At 47.2% G+C, this 23255-nt stretch overlaps 1 protein-coding gene across 2 annotated transcripts in view; it reads right to left on the bottom strand.

The window, feature by feature from the left end:
- Positions 1-5394: 5394 nt before the first annotated feature.
- The window catches only part of TDRD9 (tudor domain containing 9), a 182700-nt gene continuing 164839 nt past the window's right edge, over positions 5395-23255 (bottom strand). Inside the window, exons 30-37 of one of the 2 annotated variants that reach the window (XM_060262919.1) lie at positions 18028-18098; positions 14745-14854; positions 14525-14621; positions 13829-13967; positions 11565-11683; positions 7276-7348; positions 6283-6399; positions 5395-5640 (exon numbers count right to left, since the gene is read on the bottom strand). In XM_060262919.1, the coding sequence (XP_060118902.1) occupies positions 6298-6399; positions 7276-7348; positions 11565-11683; positions 13829-13967; positions 14525-14621; positions 14745-14854; positions 18028-18098 (711 nt within the window). In that variant the 3' untranslated portion in view covers positions 5395-5640; positions 6283-6297. Of the gene's footprint in view, positions 6400-7275; positions 7349-11564; positions 11684-13828; positions 13968-14524; positions 14622-14744; positions 14855-18027; positions 18099-23255 lie in introns of both variants that reach the window. The other variant, XM_060262918.1, reaches the window with a different exon arrangement.

The raw sequence follows: 23255 nt of genomic DNA on the forward strand, positions 1-23255 counted from the left end.
AACAAAAGGGCATATAGACCGAGGCACTCCCTTGATGTTGCCTCCTGGCTCTGGGATTCAGAAGTTGTGTCTCTGAATGTGGAAGTTCCCTTTAGTCACCGTGGCTAGTAGCCACTGACAGACCTCTCCTCCATGAACCTAATTCCCTTTTAAAGCTTGTCTATGCCTGTGGCCATCACTGCATTCTCTCACAGTGAAATTCCACATTTTAATCACCGGCTGTGTAAATATTTCCTATTGTTTATTCTGAATCTACTGCCATCAGCTTCATTGGGTGCCCATGGGTTCTAGTCTTTGGGAAGAGGGAGAAAAAGCTGTCTTTGTCAAGGAGAGCCAGTTTGGCATAGTGGTTGAGTGTGTGGACTCTTATCTGGGAGAACCGGGTTTGATTCCCCACTCCTCCACTTGTACCTGCTAGCATGGCCTTGGGTCAGCCATAGCTCTGTTGGAGAGCCAGTTTGGTGTAGTGGTTAAGTGTGTGGACTCTTATCTGGGAGAACCAGGTTTGATTCCCCACTCCTCCATTTGCACCTGCTAGCATGGCCTTGGGTCAGCCATAGCTCTGGCAGAGGTTGTCCTTGAATGGGCAGCTGCTGTGAGAGCCCTCTCCAGCCCCACCCACCTCACAGGGTGTCTGTTGTGGGGGAGGAAGGTAAAGGAGATTGTGAGCCGCTCTGAGACTCTTCGGAGTGGAGGGCGGGATATAAATCCAATATCGTCGTCGTCTTTTTCTCTGGCAGAGGTTGTCCTTGAAAGCGCAGCTGCTGTGAGAGCCCTCTCCAGCCCCACCCACCTCACAGGGTGTCTGTTGTGGGGGAGAAAGGTAAAGGAGATTGTGAGCTGCTCTGACTCTTCGGAGTGGAGGGCAGGATATAAATCCAATATTTTCTTCTTCTACTCTGTGCACAATTTTATAAACATCTATCATGTCTGCCCTTAGTCATCTTTTTTCTCAACTAAAAAGTCTCAGACTCTTCAACATTACCTCATAGGGATCATCTTTAAGTTTAAAGAACAAAGTTTGATTCAAGTGGCACCTTTAAGATCAACGAAGTTTAATTCTGGGTATAAGCATCCATGTGCATGCACACTTCTTCAGATACTTGGTTGTATCTGAAGAAGTGTGCATGCACATGGATGCTTATAACCAGAATTAAACTTTGTTGGAATTAAAGGTGCCACTGAAATCAAACTTTATTCTGTGGTAGCAATAGTAAGATTATCATTCTACTCTGGAGCATGTGTGGAACAGCAAGACAATAAAATTACTAAGTAAACCCACAAAGCCCACCAGGGGGCAGCAGATTTCCAGAAATGAGGTACAGTAGGATGACGGTATGTGATTGGTCTGGGAGGATATAGGGCTTTCCTGCCTTGTTTTTTCTTCCCGGAATGATTTAAATAAAGAAGATTGAGATTGCGCTTATCCATCTCATTTTTTAGCTATTTTATGCGGGGTCTATGTTTTTATAGTTACCAATTAGCTTTCAGAGTGGGAAATGGGTTTCACATACTTTTAAGTTTTATAGATAAGGAGATTTCTTCTCTCATTATGTCTGTTTTATTGACTTTTGTTGTATTGTATCCTGTTTAGTACACATTGGTACCCTGATATATGTATTCGTTTTTGAAACTTTTTTTTTTAAGTCCCAAAATACAGATTCCCTCCAGAGCCAACAGCTATTGTGAACCTTGATGAATCTGAAACTTAAAAAAGTACTTAAATCTGAAATTTAAAGACTGAAAAGAGATTTCCAGGTAGGTGGACCGTGTTGTATCGAAGTATGGATGTATTTCCTTGTCAAAACTCTAACAAGCAGGGCTTTTTTTGAGGAGGAACACATAAGAACTCAGTTCCAGCTGGCTTGGCAGTAGAGGGTGTGGCTTAATATACAAATGAGTTCCTGCCGGGCCTTTTTACAAAAAGCCTTGCGTGAAACAATGTCAGGGGTGTGGCCTAATATGCAAATGAGTTCCTGCTGGGCTTTTTCTACAAATAAAAGCCCTGCTGACAAGTGACTTGAAGAGCCAGTTTGGTGTAGTGGTTAAGTGTGCGGACTCTTATCTGGGAGAACCAGCTTGATTCCCTGCTCGTCCACAACTGCTGGAATGGTCTTGGGTCAGCCATAGCTCTCGTAGGAGTTGTCCTTGCTGTGAGGGAGGAAGATAAAGGCGATTGTGATCCGCTCTGAGATTCGGAGTGAAGGGCGGGATATAAATCCAATATCTTCTTCACAAACTCTTGCCAGATTCTAAAAAGTCCTGTGTAACAATACTTAATATATCAGAACAAGTCCTTAAGCCAAGTCAGCTTCTCTGGAAGTCCGACTACTTAACTTTAAATAAGAGAAAGATCCTCTGCACACGCTACACAAAGATTTTGGGAATCAAGGGACATTTTACACTTGGACATAAGTTTTTCAACCACATACATGGCAGGAGGCTGTGACCAAAACCAGGCTCTTAAGCCTGGTCTAATTCAAGCACCCAAACTTTTTTTTGGTTACATAGTTATATAGAAAATTCATCTTCTGTCTTTGCAGACCGCCTCAAGGCAGCTCAAAGCAATCAAACAAAACCCAACAGGCAAAAAAAGAGAAAAGAACATATCAATAAAACAAACCAAGGTAACATTATAACTAGAATGCAAGCGTAACATTTTAGACATATTTGGAAGTATAGTTCAAGATGGGTAGCCGCGTTTGTCTGAAGCAGCAGAAAACTACCAGAGTCCAGTCGCACCTCAGAGACTAACAAGGATGTGTCAGGGGGGGAGGAGCTTTCAAGAGTCCCTGCTCTGAAGAAGTGAGCAGAGACTCACAAAAGGATCTACTCTCCCAAAAACTTTGTAAGTCTTTAATTGGTCTCTTGCTCTTGTCTACTGCACCAACATAGAGAAAAGACCCTGAGACTTAATAGAATGTAGCCCCCTCATCTTCAACGCCACTATGGGGGTCAAAAGCATCCGTGCTCAGCAGTCAAGGAGTTTGTCCAGCAGAGCTCCATCCCACAGCATTTGGTTTCATCGAAAAGCCCCACCCAATCGCCCCCAGTCACACACATGGCATTGTTAACACAGAGTCAGATGGCAACAAGCTTAAGACTTCTGGGGGCACATGTGAGAAGTGCCTGTATCACCCCAGCAGCAGTGAGGGTAACTTGAACACATGCAGCTGCCTTATACTGAATCAGACCCTTGGTCCACCCATCAAAATCAGTATTGGCCAGGGCTTTTTTCTTTTTTTTTTTTAGAAAAAGCCCAAGAGGAATTCGTTTGCAAATTAGGCCACACCCGACATCCCCATTGTTTCACGTGGATTTTTATAGAAAAAGCCCAGCCAGAACTTACTTGCATACTAGGCCGCCCCCCCTGACATCCCCATTGTTTCGCACAGGAATTTTTTTGGTAGAAAAAGCCCAACAGGAATTCATTTGCATTAGGCCACACCCCCTGACACCAAGGCAGCTGGAACTGTGTTCCTGCTCAAAAAAAGCTCTGGTATCGTCCACTCAGATTGCCAGTGGCTCTCTGGCAGGGGTCTTTCATATCCCCTATTGCCAAACCCTTTCACGGGCAGAGCCGGATTATCCATTAGGCAAGGGAGGCAATTGCCTATGGGCCCCGCCCACTTAAAGGGCCCCATGCAAATGACACAAATCTATCCCCTCTCCACTCCCCAGGCTTGGCTGCTGTGCTGCTGTACAAGACAAGGGAAAGCAAGGCAACAGTTTGTAACCACAGTTAGGGGCCCTGCCTCCACGCACAATGTCAGCCTATACCCAGGGTGCTACGCCAGCATGGCCCTCCTCTTCCCACTCAGCCCGGTGCCTGACTCACCAGGCTGTGCAGCCTCCTGGCTGGTCTCGTGAGGTCTGGTGCCAGCGGGCAAGCAGGCCGCACACGTGGCGTGCGAGAGGAGGCACAAGGCAAATCAACGACGCTCACACCCGCTGTGCAGTCACAAAAGCCGGGAGCCTCCTGCCCCTGGCCTCGTAAGCTCTTGGAGGACTGGCTGCATCAAGGGTGTGTGGCCTAATAGGCAAAGGAGCTCCCGCTAGAATTCCACCCGTGGATCACAACTAATTTAAGGTGCCCCAGGACCAAAGGATGTTCAAGGCAAGAGATGAGCGGCGGTGATGGGCCATTGCCTTCCTCTGCAAAGCAACCTGCTTTCCTAGGCAATCATTCATCCGAGTGCTGATTGGGACCAACCATGCTTAGGCTCCCAAGCTCTAGCAAGCTAGTTTGGGTTATTCCAGTGGCTACTAAGCTCTAACTGCCCCAACCGACGCTAGCCTGATCTCATCAGATCTCAGTAGCTAAGCAGGGCCATCCCAAGTTAGCATCTGGATGGGAGACCACCATGGATGGGAGACCATCCCAAGTTAGCATCTGGATGGGAGACCACCAAGGAAGTCTAGGGTCACGACACAGTGACAGGCAATGGCAAACCATCTCTGAATGTCTCCTGCTTTGAAAACCCCAGGAAGGGTCACCGTACGTTGGCTGCTACTTGACGGTGCTTTCCACACACACCCTCCGCTAACTCCCCTGCTCCAAAACCTTGTATTGCATCATGTGAAGTGATGGTATCGCTTTACTCTGCTCTGGTAAGACCTCACCTGGAGTACTGTGTTCAGTTTTGGGCACCACATTTTAAGAAGGATATAGACAAGCTGGAACAGGTCCAGAGGAGAGCGATGAAGATGGTGAGGGGTCTGGAGACCATGAGGAAAGGTTGAAGGTTGAAGGGATGTTTAGCCTGGAAAGGAGGCGGCTGAGAGGTGATACGATCACCATCTTCAAGTGCTTGAAGGGCTGTCCTATAGAGGATGGTGTGGAACTGTTTTCTGTGGCCCCAGAAGGTAGGACCAGAACCAGCAGGTTGAAATTAAATCAAAAGAGTTTCCGGCTCAACATTAGGAAGAACTTCCTGACTGTTAGAGCGGTTCCTCAGTGGAACAGGCTTCCTCTGGAGATTGTAGGCTCTCCTTCCTTGGAGGTTTTTAAACAGAGACTAGATGGCCATCTGACAGCAATGAAGATCCTGTGAATTTAGGGGGAGGTGTTTGTGAGTTTCCTGCATTGTACAGGGTGTTGGATGAGATGACCCTGGAGGTCCCTTCCAACTCTATGATTCTAGGTTGTTGATTTCCGATGAAGATAAAACAAGCCTGAAAGCAGCTTTATTAGATCAAACTGTGAATGCTGGAGTTTAGTAACAAATGGTATTTTCAAAAGGCTTTTCCAGAGGGCTAGGAAAAGGCTACACGATTTTCCACTTTACCGTGTGGATGGAAAACAGCAAGACAAAACTGATTCAATCTAAGTGGATATTTTGCTAGGGAAAAGTACATATAATTTTCAACACAAAATCACCAAGGCACAGCTTATGATGTCTGTTTACTTTATTTTTGTAAACAAAACTAGAAGTTGTTATACATCTGGTAACAGGAAAACAAATAGTGTAAACGTCACACTTGATCAACTGGCATATGTTAATTGAAAGGCAAAACAGCCAGACCGAAAGACAGAGACTTAAAAACACAAACTCCTTAGCTGGATTTGTCAGTTTGATCATTTGAAGAACAGTTAAGCAGAATCTTCTTAGCTACAGCCAAATGTGCATCTTCTTAAACCTTTAAGGAGAAAACCAAAGGCCAAACTAAGCAAGGCAGTGTGGGTAAAATCACCCATCTCTTTAGATTTTGTTAAAAGTCAGTAGTGCGTCTGTGCAGGGTGGGGGGGGGGCAAGGGGACAGAAGATGAATGATTTTGGACTGATCTAAGGCAGTTCAACACATTTCCAGAGGTGCCATTTGCCCCAGTAGAAGCATAAATTTCCCCCTTACTGGATAACAGTGCTTCAAGGGGGCCAAATTCACAGAAGGGCCAAATCCTCTTTTCTCCCAGGACCACCATTCCTAACAAATCTCTCTTCTCTCCCCCCCCAGGCCCTCCCCCCAGCTATTTAGAAAAGTTTCAAGAAAAAGGAAATGAAAGAAGATATTGGCAGATCCAGCTTTTGCCCCAAGTAATCCCAAATTCAGGTACAGTGCACATACTTGGGTTTTTAAGATCAAAAAGATGAAAGGGGGGGGAGGGGAGAAGATACAAACTAAGAACTTCAGATGGATCTCTTAAAACATTTCTTGCATTCCTTTCGTCTTGCTCTTGAACAAAGATGACTTCAAAACCAGTCAACGTTCTGAACTTAAAAATGCATTTATTAGGAAATAAATCCTGCCAATTTCAATGGGACTTCCCTCCAGTAAGTGTACCTGGGAAGCAGAGACTCAGGCATTCAACAGAATCAAGTTATGCAACTGGTAAAGCAACGTGTTGGTTCGTCTTGTGTCCTGCACTTCAGACTGGTCAATGACAAACTCTGTCTTCAGCTGATGAAAAAAAAAATTGGAAAGATTATTAACCAAATGCCCAAGTGTTAAAAAGGTCATAGCAAGCAGTGAAGATCTTTAAGTTCTGAGAAAGAAAGCCCATGGTGAGGAGGACTGCGATATCAGGAAGAGATCATAGCTTTATGCAGGGCTTTCTTTGTATCAGGGACTCCTTTGAATATTAGGCTACACTCCCCTGATGTAGCCAATCCTCCAAGAGCGTACAGTAGGCCCTGGAAGAAGAACCCTGGAAGCTTTTGGAGGATTGGCTAGATCAGGGGGCGTGTAGCTCACAACTTTAATGCCATTATCTCACAAAGTAGAATTTTTGCTCAGCAAGCCTTGAATTCGGCAGGAGCTCACAGGACCGCAGCTCCTGAACCTTTCTGAGGGTTCCCCCTCCTCTTCCCCACCTACCTCCCCACCACCCTTTCTCCACTCCTTATGTGATTTTGAGTGGTGCGTGGCTTGCTGGCCTTTTGACTGGGGAGGGGAGGCCCAGAAAAGCCCCAGGTGAGTGAAGCCTGCTTGGGCTGGCTGGATCTCTAGCCAGTCCAAGCAGGTCTCGCTTGCCTGGGGCTCTCCTTTCTTGCATTGGGTTGCTTTAGGCTGGTGGGGGGACAGCATATGCTAATGAGCTCCACCACCTATTTTCCTACAAAACAACCCCTGCACCACAGCTTAGAGCATTGGATGCAAACCGTTCGACAGGCATTCAAGGCTGCTTGGCATGAACCGGGCAGACTTTGTGCACAGTTGCCACCTTTGAGCACAGTCGATTCAACCACGGAACATGTTCACAGCAAAACCTGCAGCATCCCTAATCGCAGTGTCATGTTACTTTTAAAAGTCATTAATTGTTTTGGCAAATCTTACCTGGCCCCACTCATATGGCTTTGCATACCACTTAGGAGGAATTACTTCCCGAGGCTTAGATTTGCAAATCAAGCTGGGGGAATACAAAAATAACGAGTAAGAAACACACAAATAAAAGCCCTCTCCTTATTCAGAGAACCCATTATAGCTACCAAATGCTGAGTGAATGAGACCCAATGGCATTGTATTTCAGGATCAATGTTTACAAGAATCATGGCACAGAGCTTTCCTTCTGCAGATGAGATCTGGGCTGCATCCATGCATTGCACTATTTGCTGAAAGTAAGACTATGCAATGTCTCTTTATACAAAGCACACTCAGACTTCCAGAAGGGACGGTAGAGCTAACACTTGGATAAGGGCTTTCTGCAGACTTCTTTTGGTCACTTGTGTGCCCATATGGCTTCATTTTGCTCTTTTTCCTCCCATGTTTTGCTCCCTCTAGTGGTCACTTAAATATTACATCTCTGTAGCTCCAGAGAATTTCCCAGCACGTTGATGGAGGGAAACACACCAGAAATACAGGAATGTAATATCTTAGCTGGAGATGGAGAAGACTCTTGAGAGTCCCTTGGACTGCAAGAAGATCAAATCAGTCAGTCCTAAGGGAAATCAACCCAGACTGTTCCCTGGAAAGTCCGATGATGAAGCTGAAGCTCAAATACTTTGGCCACCGAATGAGAAGGGAGCACTCACTGGAGAAGATCCTGATGCTGGAAAAGACAGAAGGCAAAAAAAGAAGGGGACGGCAAAAGATGAGATGGCTGGACAGCGTTACTGATGTAACAAACACGGATTTGAGCAGACTTCGGAGGATGGTGAAAGACAGGAGGGCCTGGCGTGACTTCGTCCATGGGGTTGCAAAGAGTCGCACTCGACTGTGCGACTGAACAACAACATCTTAGCTATCACTAAAGGGAGCAACACATGAGCAGAAGAGGGAGGGAAAAAGAAAGCAATATGGGCATACAAGTGATGAAGAACAGAGAATGCAGAAAGCCACGGTCAGACCATTGATCCACCTGGCTCCAGTACACTCTACTCTGACAATTCTCCCAGGCATCAGGCTGAGAAAGCTTTCCCAGCACCTGACATTTAGATGCTTTCAAGTGCAGACTGCATAGGGATTGATTCTGCAAGTGATCTTGGGTTTGAATCCCTTGGAGAGCCAGTCTGGCGTAGTGGTTCAGTGTGCAGACTCTAATCTGGGAGAACCAGGTTTGATTCCCCATCCCCTCCACTTGCAGCTGCTGGAATGGCCTTGGGTCAGCCATAGCTCTCGTAGGAGTTGTCCTTGAAAGGGCAACTGCTGTAAGAGCTCTCTCAGCCCCACCTACCTCACAAGGTGTCTGTTGTGTGTGTGTGGGAGAAGTTAAAGGAGACTGTGACCGTTCTGAGATTCAGAGTGTAGGGTGGGATATAAATCCAATTTCTTCTTCTTCCTTATGCCATGGAAGCTCGCTGGGTGATCCTGGACCAATCACACACTGTCAACTTACCTCACAGGGTTGTTGTGAGGATAAACAGATGAGAGGAGGAGGTAAACTGCTTTGGGTCCCCATTGGAGTGAAAGTAAATAAATAAATTAAATATATGTTCTACCATTACAGGAGGGAAGGATTATGCATACTTTAAGGTAAAATACAGGGAGGAAGAAGTGGACTCTCTACCCCGCCCCTTCAGCACTTGGGGCAGACCCAGGTTCAAAGTATTTACTTTGGGTGTGTGACCCCTTTGAATGTGAACCCACAACACGAAAGAAAAGTGGCTGAGATGCAGGAGGAATGAGGAAGGGAGGGAGAAGAAGAAGAAGAGGAGGAGGAGGAGGAGACTGGATTTATACTATGCCCTTCACTACCCAAAGGACTCTCAGAGCGGCTTATGATCTCCTTTCCCTTCTCCTCCCCACAACAAACACCCTGTGAGGTAGGTGGGGCTGAGAGAGTTCTGACAGACACTGTCCTTAAGCAGAACAGATTCTGACAGAGTTATGACTGACCCAAGGCCATTCCAGCAGCTGCAAGTGGGGAAGTGGGGAATCAAACCTGGTTCTCCCAGATAAGCTCTGCACACTTAACCACCACACCAAACTGAGTGAGGCTACACACGGGGACTGTATGAAAGTACCTATGGTTTGGATTAAGCTGTTGGGCCCACCAGTGGCCTAATCTGCAGTATCGTGGCTCTGTTGAGAGAGCAGCATCACACTGACATTATCTATTCAGGCCATCCTTGACCTCCAGTGCTAATGTTTGTACAAAGCATGGAATGCACATGGATGGGCATTCATTCCACTACAGATATACATCCTAGCTATTTTTAGAAATGCCTCGACAAGTCGATTCCTACAGACTCGCTGCCTGCCATCTCCTGTCTCCCCGAACTCCACAAAATGCAGCAGGGATATATTTTAATTCATTCTGTCCAGAGCTGTTTTTCAAAACGCACATTCTCCTCTTAAGTAGTGGCGACATATGGTAAATACAATTAATTTAAAACACTGCAGAAAAGGACGAGACAGATTTGCCCTGCATGCATAATGATGTATTATGTATTCAAGTATTTTGTTTTTCCATTACTGTATTTGGCAAAAAAAACAAACAACTGCTTTGGCTTTTTAAAAAACACAGCATCGGAGTGAGTGGAAACATTTAAGATCAAGTTTTTTAAAAAGGGTGTGTGTGTCAGAGAGGACCACAACTGATCATTGTCTGTTGTGGGGGGTGTCTGTTGTGGGAGAAGATATAAGAGATTGTAAGCTGCTCTGAGTCTCTGATTCAGAGAGAAGGGCGGGGTATAAATCTGCAATTCTTATTATCAGAACAATAATTCATCAAAAGATCCAGCGTTACAGAAGGATATCAGAGACTTGGAGTTTAAAAGATAAGGAAGTGACCTCTGAGAACACCTCCTGGTCTATAGCCTCACTTCTCATACTTAGGGCATAAAGTAGCGGTTCTTGACCTTTTCAGTATGGTGGCCCACAAGTCCAAATTTACTCGGTACAGTGACTCATCCAAGGCTGATCCATGAGTTTTTAGCGCCCCAAGCAAACTATGACCTTGGCACCCGTCTAGCTCAGCATTCCATTTTCTAGCGGCTTAACCAGATGTTTTGAGAAACCAACAAACACCACACAAAGGGCACAGCTGCCCTCAATATGAACCCCAAGCAAGTGGCATTCTGACACACGCAAGCTTTGACATATGGAAGTTAGATTCCAGCCTCTGACTACCCCCCTCCTTCTCCACTACTGTCTCTAATAAGATTTGGAGAAACTCAATCTAGTAACTGACAGGACCCATTTTACCTGATCAACGTGTATATGCAGTGAAGGAAAAAACACCAACTAGTATATGATAGGGATGGCAGATCCCACTAGCTTGCCGGTGGGGCGATCCTGATGCTGCCCCAGAAGTCTTCTGGAAGTGACATCATCACGTCGCCAATGTTGCATGTGTCACTCTAGGTTTTGGGTAAAAACTCTATAGTTTTTTTTGCTGCAAAACTATAAAGTAAAAACCAGAGTGTTGTCTTGCAATGTCCCCATGCAATGACATCACTTCAAGGTGACATCATCATGTCAGGGACGTTGCATGACAACATTGCTGCTCAGGTGTTGAGTTTCTCCCACCAGCCAGGTGGGGGCCTGGGGATTGGAGTCCCCCCAAAGCAGGGGAATCCCTGCTGGGAACTGGGGGTTAGCAACCCTAGTATATGACATGGAAGATACTATTTCAAGAGTCTGATCTTGGTTTCCAAAATACAGAAGAGAGCAATGGAAAGGACAGGGGCAATCATTAGGAAGGGCTGGCCCGCAACCCACTTTCAGAGGCTTCATGACCCACTTCTGGGCCCTGACCACAGTCTGGGAAACACAGGCATAAAAAGGCACTGCCAAGAGCATAGCAGGCTTTTCCACACTGGGTTTTTATTCCAGCTTGGCTTCTGTAACTGCATCAGGATTCAAGAGAAGACCCCCTGTGCTCTCAACGAACGATCACTGTCAGGGCTCATTTTGTAGCAAGAGCTCCTTTGCATAGTAGACCACACCCCTCTGATGTAGCTAATCCTCCAGCAGCTTACAGTAGGCCTTGTAAGAAGAGCCCTGTAAGCTCCAGGAGGATTGGCTACATCAGGGTGTGTGTGGCCTAATATGCAAAGGAACTCCTGCTACAAAATAAGCCCTGACCAACGTTAGCAAAGTGGAATCTGCAGAACATAACCCACAGTCACGAAAACTAAAAGTGGTCCAACAAATGGGAAAAAGGCTAAGGCAAAAAAGCTTACCTTAACAGGTTCTGGCGAGCCTTGTTCTGTAAATCAGCAATTCTCTCTTGACCCAAATGTAACAAGCCGTTAGGGCCATCAGAGACTAACTTGTTAATGGACTTTCTTAGGATGTTTATCTGTGAACAGAGAGGAGCTGCGTTTGAGAACACTTAGACTGACAGCCAAATAGAGAAATGTTAAAAAATGAATTTATTGTCGAAGAAGACTGCAGATTTATACCCCACCCTTCTCTATGAATCAGAGGCTCAGAGTGGCTTACGATCTCCTTTATCTTCCTCCCCCACAACAGACACCCTGTGAGGTGGTGGGGCTGAGAGAGCTCTCTCAGAAGCTGCCCTTTCAAGGACAACTCTGTGAGAACTATGGCTGACCCAAGGCCATTCCAGCAGCTGCAAGTGGGGGAGTGGGGAATCAAACCCGATTCTTCCTGTTAAGAGTCCACACACTTAACCACTACACCAAACTGACTCTCCCAGCAAGTTACGCGGAGGAACAGTGGCTCAGTGGTAGAGCATCTGCTTGGTAAGCAGAAGGTCCCAGGTTCAATCCCTGGAATCTCCAACTAAAAAGAGTCCAGGAAAATAGGCGTGAAAAACCTCAGCTTGAGACCCTGGAGAGCCGCTGCCAGTCTGAGCAGACAACACTGACTTTGATGGACCGAGGATCTGATTCAGTATAAGGCAGCTTCATATGTTCATGTTCAATGGTTAGTGTATCCAACTACAATCCTAGTTCTGCTTCCACTGACTCCATGCTGGGCTATTCCCCTGGCATGTGCCACTAGTGGGATATTTGCCAGGTTGTTCATTTTTAAAAAAAATCAGTTAGTGTGTTGCTATTGCAGAAACCACCTTCACTGCTGAAACCGGCCATCAGCTATAGCTGATATTGTGTGGTGTTAAGAAGAAGAAACTGGATTTATATCCCGCCCTATACTCTGAATCTCAGAGTCTCAGAGCAGTCACAATCTCCTTTACCTCCTCCCCCCCATCCCCGCCCACAGACACCCTGTGAGGTTGGTGGGGCTGAGAGAGCTCTCACAGCATCTGCCCTTTCAAGGACAACTCCTGCGAGAGCATAAGAACATAAGAACATAAGAGAAGCCATGTTAGATCAGGCCAATGGCCCATCCAGTCCAACATTCTGTGTCACACAGCGACCAAATATATATATATATATATATATATATATATATATATATATATATATATATATATATATATATATATATATATATATACACACACACACACACACACACACACACTGTGGCTAATAGCCACTGATGGACCTCTGCTCCATATTTTTATCTAACCCCTTCTTGAAGGTGGCTATGCTTGTGGACGCCACCACCTCCTGTGGCAGTGAATTCCACATGTTAATCACCCTTTGGGTGAAAAAGTACTTTCTTTTATCCGTTTTAACCTGTCTGCTCAGCAATTTCATCGAATGCCCACGAGTTCTTGTATTGTGAGAAAGGGAGAAAAGTACTTCTTTCTCTACTTTCTCCATCCCATGCATTATCTTGTAAACTTCTATCATGTCACCCCTCAGTCGACGTTTCTCCAAGCTAAAGAGCCCTAAGCGTTTCAACCTTTCTTCATAGGGAAGGTGTTCCAGCCCTTTAATCATTTTAGTTGCCCTTTTCTGAACTTTCTCCAATGCTGACCCAAGGCCATTCCAGCAGCTGCAAGTGGAGGAGTGGGGAATCAAATCCGGTTCTCCCAGATAAGAGTCCGCACACTTAGCCACTACACCAAACTGATTCTCTGTTTGGGCCAGAATCTGGCAGAGCCAGGTTTGAATTCCCAGTCATGCCATGGAAGGTGAGTGACCCTGGGCCAACCACTCTCTTTCAAGCCTAACCTACCTCACAAGGTTGTTGTGAGTATAAAATGGGAGGGGGGAGATTGATGTATTAGCCACAAGGTATAGATGGAACTCTCCTTCTGGGGCAAGTGATGCTCTGTATTCTTGGTGCTGGGGGGGGGGGCAACAGTGGTAGGGCTTCAAGTGCCCTGGCCCTACTAGTAGACCTCTTGATGGCACTTGGTTTTTTTGGCCACAGTGTGACAGAGTGTTGGACTGGATGGGCCATTGGCCTGATCCAACATGGCTTCTCTTATGTTCTTACGATATAAGCTACCTTGGGGGTCTCCACTGGGGAAAAAGAGAATGTTTAAGTGAATTCAATAACTACATAAATCTGCCAATCTGTTACAATCCAAAAAATTAATGCATTGTTGGGTTGTTTTTTTTACCTGCGTTATATCATCAGCGTTAATCTGCACATCAAATGCAAGTTCCATGTCATGTTCTGGAAAGACTGGGGTGCCCAGAGAATGGTTCCATCCCAGGCCACAAAGGACACCAACATACCTCCTCCTGGTCTCATCAACCCTAAGCAAAGTACATCACATTTAAAGATGATGATGACGATATTGGATTTATATCCCACCCTATACTCTGAATCTCAGAGTCTCAGAGCGGTCACAATCTCTTCTACCTCCCCCCCCCCACAACAGACACCCTCTGTGAGGTAGGTGGAGCTGAGAGAGCTTTTAACAGCAGCTGCCCTTTCAAGAAGAACCTCTGCCAGAGCTATGGCTGACCCAAGGCCGTTCCAACCGCTGCAAGTGGGGAATCAAACCCGGTTCTCCCAGATAAAGAGTCTGCACACTTCACCACTACACCAAACTGTCTCCCAGTTTGGCCAGCCGTACAGAAAATACATCTACTTTTTGAGCCGATAATCTGGGCAAACCTAATGCTTAACCCTAGCCTAGGGCTTTCCTCCTAACCAAGGCTAAACACGAGGGCGACGGGAAAGACGAGAGGTGCCCCATTGCTGCTTTGGTATGTTCAATAAGGTTTCTCGAAGACCAGGAAAGGAAGTTGTCCGAGCGATTCATTTGTTATGTTGATGACTGGGTTAACGCACAGAAGCAAGAACATACCTAAGATTGATCACGGGAGCAAACAGCATGCTAACCAAAGCCGGTAGTCCTGGGATACGAGGCATGATCGAAGTCTCCCTCAGAAACATGGTAGATCCTGTTATCGACAAGAACACATAAGCCTGACGAAGGTAAACCAACGACACGAAATGGAATTATAAAACAAACGAGTGATTGTTTTATCACCAAGCTTGCTCAAAGCCGCTTTTAAAATATCTACCTGTGGCGTTTACGGAGATGGATGCAGCAACCAACATTTGCTGAAATGAATCCTCGGGAGCATCATCGACGATCACGGAGTTGATGCTCTTTTTCTCTGCCAAGACAGTTCTAGGCGGAGGGGAAATAATAATGACAACAGCAACGACGATGATAACAATGTGTCTTCAAATGGCAGGGGACCCCCAGCGACCCCAGGACCGTAGGGTTTTCAAGACAAAACATAAGCAGAGGCGGTGTATTGCCCATAGTTCTAGTGATTCCTACGAGCGATAAATTGTGGCCAAAGAAATGCAGCTTTATTCAGCTTTAACGATGATAACAAAAGCTCTCAAAATCCTCTGGCTGTCCCTGGGTTAAAATGAGGCTAGGCTTAATTCCACCAGAGCAGGAGCCTTCTCGGTTGTGGCCCCAATACTTCGGAACACCCTCCCAGGAGCCGTCAGGGTCCTGCGGGATTTATCGCGCTTCCGCAGGGCCTGCAAGACTGAACTGTTTCGGATGGCATAATACATCTAATGGGAGAGGGCTGCCGCCACATCTGGATCTATTGCGCTTCAGTACTAACTGCCTAGGATCTGTGCGCGTGAGAAAGAAAATATTACACGATCCGCCTAAAGTAGCACCATTGCCATTTATCTGATCATTTTATTGTCTCAATATTGCTTTTGTTTACCGTCTATTTTATGTTGTTAGCCGCCTTGAGTCTGTATAGAATGGGCGGGATATAAATATAACGTAAATAAAATAAATAACAGCGAAAATATCTCCCACCCAAGTGAGCTTTATAAGGAGAAAGAAAAGTCTACTTCACAAGGCTAGCAGTCTGTCCTGGAAACTAGGCTGGAGTGCAGAGTTTCTCTACAGCTCGCACACAGCTTACATGGGGCTGCCCCTGTGCCGGACCCGGACGTTGCAGCTAGTGCAGAACGCCTCCGCCCGGCTGTTATTAGGGCTCCCTAGACGGGAGCACATTCAGCCGGGCCTTCGGGGACTGCACTGGCTGCCAATAATATACCGAGTCCGGTACAAGGTGCTGGTTATTACCTTTAAAGCCCTATATGGTCTAGGACCTGCCTACCTTAGGGACCGTCTCTTCCCATATGTTCCCCAGAGAGCACTGCGATCTGGTTCCCAAAATCTGCTCGTAATCCCTGGGCCAAAGGAGGCCCGGTTGAAGTCAACCAGGGACAGGGCCTTCTCAATAACAGCCCCTTGCTGGTGGAACCAGTTACCAGAAGAGGTCAGGGCCCTGCGGGATATTGGACAATTGGTTGGCCTATAACTGACCGGTCCCAAGCCACCAAACTACCAAAATACCGAAGGAAGTGTATAGATGGTATGTTGTGGGACTGATGCACTGTTTTTAATGTTTTAATGTTTTAACTTAACTATGTAAACTGCTACTATATTTAAAATGTGAATTCTATGTTAGAATCTCTGTATTGTAAGCCGCCCTGAGCCCGCTTCGGTGGGGTAGGGCGGGATATAAATCAAATAAATAAATAAATAAATAAATTTGTCCTCCCTAGCTGAGGCCTCTTCTCTCCCAAGCTGTCTTCTGTGCTTGAAGCCATTCTCCCTCTGCCACCTGAAGCTGCCGCTGAAGCCGCTGCCCTCTCTCTAAAGTTGCCTGCTTCTTATCTACACAGCTCTCTCATCCCAGGTGTTCTTCATTTACAGTGCTGTGTAGGATTTAACTCCCTGCTGCCCTGGGACTGCCATTCACATACAGAAGGGCTGTATGGCTCATCACTTATCTCCTCATGTAATTTCCACTACAGCTGGTTAGCCACTGTCTTCCTCTGAGTAGCAACTACAGTCTTCCTTGGTGGGTCGCCTGTCCAAGTATTGACCGCAGCCAACCCTGCTTAGCTCCAAGTCCTGAGACGGTACCGTAAGAGTTGCCAAATGAACGAATGAATCTCTTCAATCCCATGGCAGCCCTAATAAAGAGGTTACAACGATCCAGCAGAAGTTTGGATTCGGTCTTGCTAGACCTGGTTGCAAACTCCAAGCTTGGCCCTGAATGAGGCACGCTTCTTCAGCTGAGCTCGAGGATTCCTCCTTAACAGGTGTGGGTTTCCAGAACTTCATTCTGGAAAACTATCTAGAGCTGAAAGAAGGGCAACTGGGGCCATGGAGAGTTCGCACAAGAGCTCTGTTACTAATATAAATGAAGACGATCTCATCTGGACCATCTCAAAAATTCAACTCCACGCTCACGTGAGCTTCACATTCAATATTCCAGTGCTCTTTGAACATAGGCTCTTCCCCAGGGCTTTCTTTGTAGCAGGAACTCCTATTCCACGTGTTCCTCAGAGAGTACTTAGATTCGGAACACAAAACTTGTTATCGATCCCTGGGTGAGGGAAGCAAGACTGAAAATGATGTGAGAAAGAACCTTCTCAATTGCCGCCCCTCATTGGTGGAACCAACTGCCTGATGAGGTCAGAGCCGTGTGGGACCTGGCCCAGTTCCGCAAGGCTTGTAAGACGACACTGTTTCAGTTAGCGTTTAACTGAAATGCTGACCACCACCAAGACGCTACACCCAATGGATGCTAAGACCATTGAACGCCATCTTAAATTTGTATCGAAATCAGCACCAAATTATTTTAAACTGTTTAACGCGTTTAATGTGTTGTGAGCCGCCCTGAGCCTGCTTCGGCAGGGAGGGTGGGATATAAATCCAATAAAATAAAATATCAGGCCACACACCCCTGATGTAGCCAATCCTCCTGGAGCTTACAGTAGGCCCTGTAAGAAGAGCCCTGTAAGCTCTTGGAGGATTAGCTACGTCAGAAGGTGTGGCCTAATATGCAAAGGAGTTCCTGCTACAAAAAACCCCTGCTCTTCCCCACTGCTCCATAGTACAGAAATGGTGGCCTTTCATGTACCAATTATTTTTCCAGCAGAGACAGTTTAGTCATTAAGGGCACAGGGGAAATTAACTTGTCACTTCTGAAACAGGCACACAAACCACAGGCAGGCCCATTCTTTCGAGGCAGGAACCCGACAGGCACAATCCTTTGTGTGCAGAGATCAGGATTCCCCTGTTGAAAGCGAAAGACTATCTCTTGCTGACAGAGAAGCTCCAGAGACACACAGCCATCCTCCATATCCAGAAATAATCACTGGCTGAACAAAGTGTATGTTTTTGCTGCCATGGGCAAAACCCCCATATTTCTAGCTGCATCTCAAAGAGTCAGGGATGGCCATTCCCAGAGGCGGAACAGGAAAGCCCCACGTTTTCCCACGAGACATGCCGGGACGCCATCCTACCTGAAACGGGAGATCCTGGTCATGCTGCTGACCTTCAAGAAGTACGGATTGAATGGGCCAAGCAGGACCGCCTTTGGGAACAAGAGAAGGAGGCACGAATCAAATCAACGTCTGAATGTGTCTTAGTAAAAGTATTAGCAGTGAAGTCTAGAGGACTGTCTGTGGAAAGGCTGGGAGGGGTCAGGGAACAGTGGAGCTTCTATCCTTGTGGAAAAACTGGAGGGGGGGGGGCCTTAAAAAAACTTGCCCTTTCCTAAATCCTTTAACCTGGATCCGATTACAGGTGATCCACGTACATTCCGCCGTTACTGCTGGGAAATATGTTTGGCAGCAGAGTACCGAGTATAATGAGAGAGGAGGACTGGTTCTTCACGAATTGCTCCACCCCGTTCTGCTCCTGCTTTCCCTGGCTCAGTCAATAAATTCCCACCAGTTGCCGCGATGGCGCATCTTGACACCCAGCTCCCTCCAATATCTCTCACAGCTTTCAAAGCTCTATAAAAACAAGAGCAGGAAGCCACAAGGAAAATTGGAGAGAGCTGTGGATCAAAATGCACCAGTGTGGCATCTGGGTGAGGAATTTATCACTTGAGCTGGGGAAAGCAGAAGCCTGGGGTCAGTTCTGAGCTGGAGTCAGTTCTGCTCATGAGCATGGATGAGGGGGAGGGACTTCAGCCTTCCCTCCTATGCTGTTTTCTCAAGTCAAAGTCGAGGAAGCAGCTTGGGAGGGAAGGCTGAAGCCCTGCCCACCCCCCACCCCCGTCCTCCCTATGCCAAACTCGCAAAAACTGGCCTTGCAACGCTTGGAAACAGCAAGGGAACAGCTGACCCAACCCGCATTATACATAATATTTAGTTTAGCTCCCAGCAGTCACCTTGAGACGAAGGGAGGCTGACTGAACCTCCCCTTCTAACTGTTTTCTTTAGAGGAGAAGGAAGGCTTCCTTTTGTCACTATGGAAAGAACCTCCACGCCAACCAACCCCCACATACAGACACTTCACTTCTCAGAGCCAGTCTGGGCCATGGTCACACTCACCATTAAATCCATCCCTAACCCGTTGCTATTATACCCCGCAGCTTTTTTACAACGAATTTCCTGATCAGACATCCCTCCATCCTTCAGTTCTAAGCAGCGCTGGTCCCGTCACTGGTTGATCAGAGGTCTCAACCGGACTTCATTTTTTGAGATGGCATTCCATTTAAACACCCAGAAAAGAAGGGGAAGCCCAGGAGCTCTCTTTGCTGTGGAGTTTAAATGGGGGGGGGGGCACGGCAACTCTCTTTCTGTCTCTCCGCCTGGCGGGGAGACAGCAAAGGTGGGTGATCTTCCTCCCCCCCCATTTCAACACCCCACCGTGGTGTTTAAATGGGGGGGGAGCACGGCAACTCTCTTTGCTGTCTCTCCGCCTGGTGGGGAGATGGCAAAGGTGGGTCATCTTCCTCCCCTGGCAGGGAGACAGCAAAGGTGGGCGATCTGCCTCCCCCCTCCCCCATTTAAGAAAGCACCAGTCGTTTTCGACTCTGGGGTGACGCTGCTTTCACGAAGAACATAAGAACATAAGAGAAGCCATGTTGGATCAGGCCAACGGCCCATCCAGTCCAACACTCTGTGTCACACAGTGGCAAAAATTTTTATATATACACACACACTGTGGCTAATAGCCACTGATGGACCTGTGCTCCATATTTTTATCTAAACCCCTCTTAAAGGTGGCTATACTTGTGGCCGCCACCACCTCCTGTGGCAGTGAATTCCACATGTTAATCACCCTTTGGGTGAAGAAGTACTTCCTTTTATCCATTTTAACCTGCCTGCTCAGCAATTTCATCGAATGCCCACGAGTTCTTGTATTGTGAGAAAGGGAGAAAAGTACTTCTTTCTCTACTTTCTCCATCCCATGCATTATCTTGTAAACCTCTATCATGTCACCCCGCAGTCGACGTTTCTCCAAGCTAAAGAGTCCCAAGCGTTTCAACCTTTCTTCATAGGGAAAGTGCTCCAGCCCTTTAATCATTCTAGTTGCCCTTCTCTGGACTTTCTCCAATGCTATAATATCCTTTTTGAGGTGCGGCAACCAGAACTGCACACAGTACTCCAAATGAGACCGCACCATCGATTTATACAGGGGCATTATGATACTGGCTGATTTGTTTTCAATTCCCTTCCTAATAATTCCCAGCATGGCGTTGGCCTTTTTTATTGCAAACGCACACTGTCTTGACATTTTCATGGCAGACCTTGAAGTTTTCATGGCAGACCTTTTACGGGGTGGTTTGCCATTGCCTTCCCCAGTCATCTATACTTTCCGCCTCAGCAAACTGGGTACATATTTTACCCACCTCGGAAGGTTAGAAGGCTGAGTCAACAATTGCTGGCGCAATGATATCATTTGGAGTGGGCTCTTGTAGGGAAGCGCATGTGCGCTTGCAAGGAGTCGGCTACAACAGAGTGTTCAAACATAGAAAGTTGGAAGCATTCTTATTCCGGATTTAATGTACTATCAAAAAAGTCCGCGTCTCAGTCATGGCAGTTCGGGACATGAACGAGCCAACGACCATTGCCAGATGCTGATGTTCGGACAACCGCATAAAATCCGACATGCATCTGGCTTTCATCCATGCCCATCTCAGTTTATGTGTGTCTGACCTGGGCCCTGGTGTAGTGGTTAAGTGCGCAGACTCTTATCTGGGAGCACCAGGTTTGATTCCCCACTCCTCCACTTGCAGCTGCTGGAATGGCCTTGGGTTTTCAAGGCAAAGTTCTTCCAGAGGCGGTTTCCCATTGCCTGCCTTTGTGTAGCGACCCTAGATTTCCTTGGTGGTCTCCCATCCAAGCAGGAAGGACAGGTTTCTTACCTGTAACTGATGATCTTCGAGTGGTCATCTGTACAGTCACACATATGGGTAATCCGCAGGATCGGGCCCGACCTCGGAGAATTCAAAGCAATCTTTAAGCGTTAAATTTGGCGCGCCTTCTCCTCGTCCTGGGGAGGAGGCACCGTCTGCGCATACCTGGACGAGGGGGAGGCGCTAGCCCACTCAATTTCTTGCCGCCGCCGAAAAGGTGGAAAATTAAAGTTGAGGAGTGTCCAGCAGTGGGGAAGGCTGGGTGGGTATGTGTGACTGCACAGATGACCACTCGAAGATCATCAGTTACAGGTAAGAAACCTGTCCATCTTCATCGTGGTCTCTGTGCAGTCCCACATATGGGTGATTAGCGATCTATTCCATCAGGAGGAGGGTGCTGGATCTGCAAGAGTAAATCTGGTTAAGAAAGGTAATAGAGAGTGAGGTACTCACGGTAAAGAGTGGAGAACCATTCAGTCAAAGATGGAACGTAGTACAGCCTGCCCGAAAGATGAGTCACGCCTGGCACGAACATCAAGTGTGTAGTGCGAGGCGAAGGTAGATGGGGAGGACCAAACTGCAGCAGCACAGATGTCCTCTATTGGGACGCCTCTCAGGAAGGCTGACGAGGTAGCGACGGCTCTGGTGGAGTGAGCTCTTATGTGCTCCGGGACTGGCTGTTTCGCTAATTAATAGCATAATTCAATGGCAGCGACAACCCACTTCGAAAGTCTTTGGGTAGAGATTTTACTGCCCTTGTTATGAGTTGCATAAGCAACAAAGAGTCTTGGATCTTTACGAAATTGTCTAGTCCTGTCTATATAAAAGGCAAGGGCTCTACGTGCGTCCAGGTTGTGTAACACCCGTTGACCTGCATCCGAAGGATTTTGGAAGAAAGCCGGAAGGGTTGAGGGTTTCCCTAGATGAAAGGGTGAGACGACTTTAGGCAGGAAGGTGGGATCAGGGCGGAGAACCACTCTGTCATGATGGAAAGTGGTGTACGGTGGATCTGCCCTGAGTGCACAGATGTCACTGGCTCTCTTGCCTGTAGTGAGTGCAGTTAACAGTGCCGTTTTCCAAGATAGCAGATGAAGAGGGATAGATGCCATAGGCTCGAAAGGAGGCTTCATGAGTTGGCTTAATACGAGAGAAAGGCTCCAAGTCGGCAGGAATTGTCGAGTTGGGGGGTGTAGGCGAATAATGCCCTTGAGGAAAGCTCTTGTAGCATGGTGGGAAAAAACTGTCACGCCTTCGATGCGAGGATGGAAAGCAGATATTGCTGCAAGATGGACCTTCAGAGAGGAGTAGGAAAGTCCAGCCTTTGAAAGCTCTAGAGTGTAGGATAGAACCTGAGAGATGGTAGCTCGGGCAGGGTCAAAGTTATTCTTGGAAGCATAGACAGAGAAACGTTTCCACTTTAATGAGTAGGATTTTCTGGTGGAAGGCTTCCTGGAATTCACTAGGATGTGACGGACATCGTGAGGAAAGTCTAAAAACTGATTTTCCAGGCCGTCAGTTTCAGCGGAGCTGGGTTGTGGTGCCAGACTTTGCCGTGTTGCTGGGATAACAGGTCCTGTACTTGAGGGAGCTGAAGGAATGTGTTGTTGGACAGAAGCAAGAGGGTGGTGAACCAGGGTTGACGTGGCCACCAGGGAGTTATTAGGATACAGTTGGTGTGGTCCACTTGTATCTTCTGCAGGACTCTGGTTATGAGAGGAATGGGAGGAAAGAGATAGTGAATTGCTCCTTTCCAGGATTGGAGAAAGGCGTCCCCTAAGGAGAGGTGGGACGGGGGCCCTCTCATGTAGAAGCGGGTGCACTGGGCATTGGACGGGGATGCAAACGCATCTATCTCCGGGGTGCCGAAGACCTTGAAGACCAGTAGGAGGTACTGTTTGCTGATTGACCACTCGTGGTCGTTGACCAGTTGACGGCTCAGGGCATCTGCCTGTACGTTCTCGATTCCTGGTAGATGGACTGCTGTGAGAAAGATGCCCTGGCTGATGCACCAGTGCCATAGGGTCAGTGCTCTCTTGCATAGCCTGGTGGAGGCGGTGCCGCCCTGTCGATGTAAAAGACAGTGGCTATGTTGTCCGAGGTTACATGGACATGGGAGTTCTGTAGAGATGGAAGGAATGACCTCAGAGCTCTGTGGACTGCTAGAAGGTCTAGGCAGTTGATATGGAGCGAGCTTTCGTAGTTCGTCCATTGGCCTTGAACTGTGAGGGCTCCCAAGTGGGCTCCCCATCCCCACTTGGAAGCGTCGGTGGTGACGATCACGGAGGGAGGTGCCTGTTTGAATGGCATTCCCACAGAGAGGTGATGTTGTATCGTCCACCATCTTAAGGATGGGATGATGTGAGACGGAAGAGTCAGTAA

The sequence above is a fragment of the Heteronotia binoei genome, chromosome 21, assembly GCF_032191835.1.
Source record: "Heteronotia binoei isolate CCM8104 ecotype False Entrance Well chromosome 21, APGP_CSIRO_Hbin_v1, whole genome shotgun sequence".
NCBI lineage: Eukaryota > Metazoa > Chordata > Lepidosauria > Squamata > Gekkonidae > Heteronotia > Heteronotia binoei.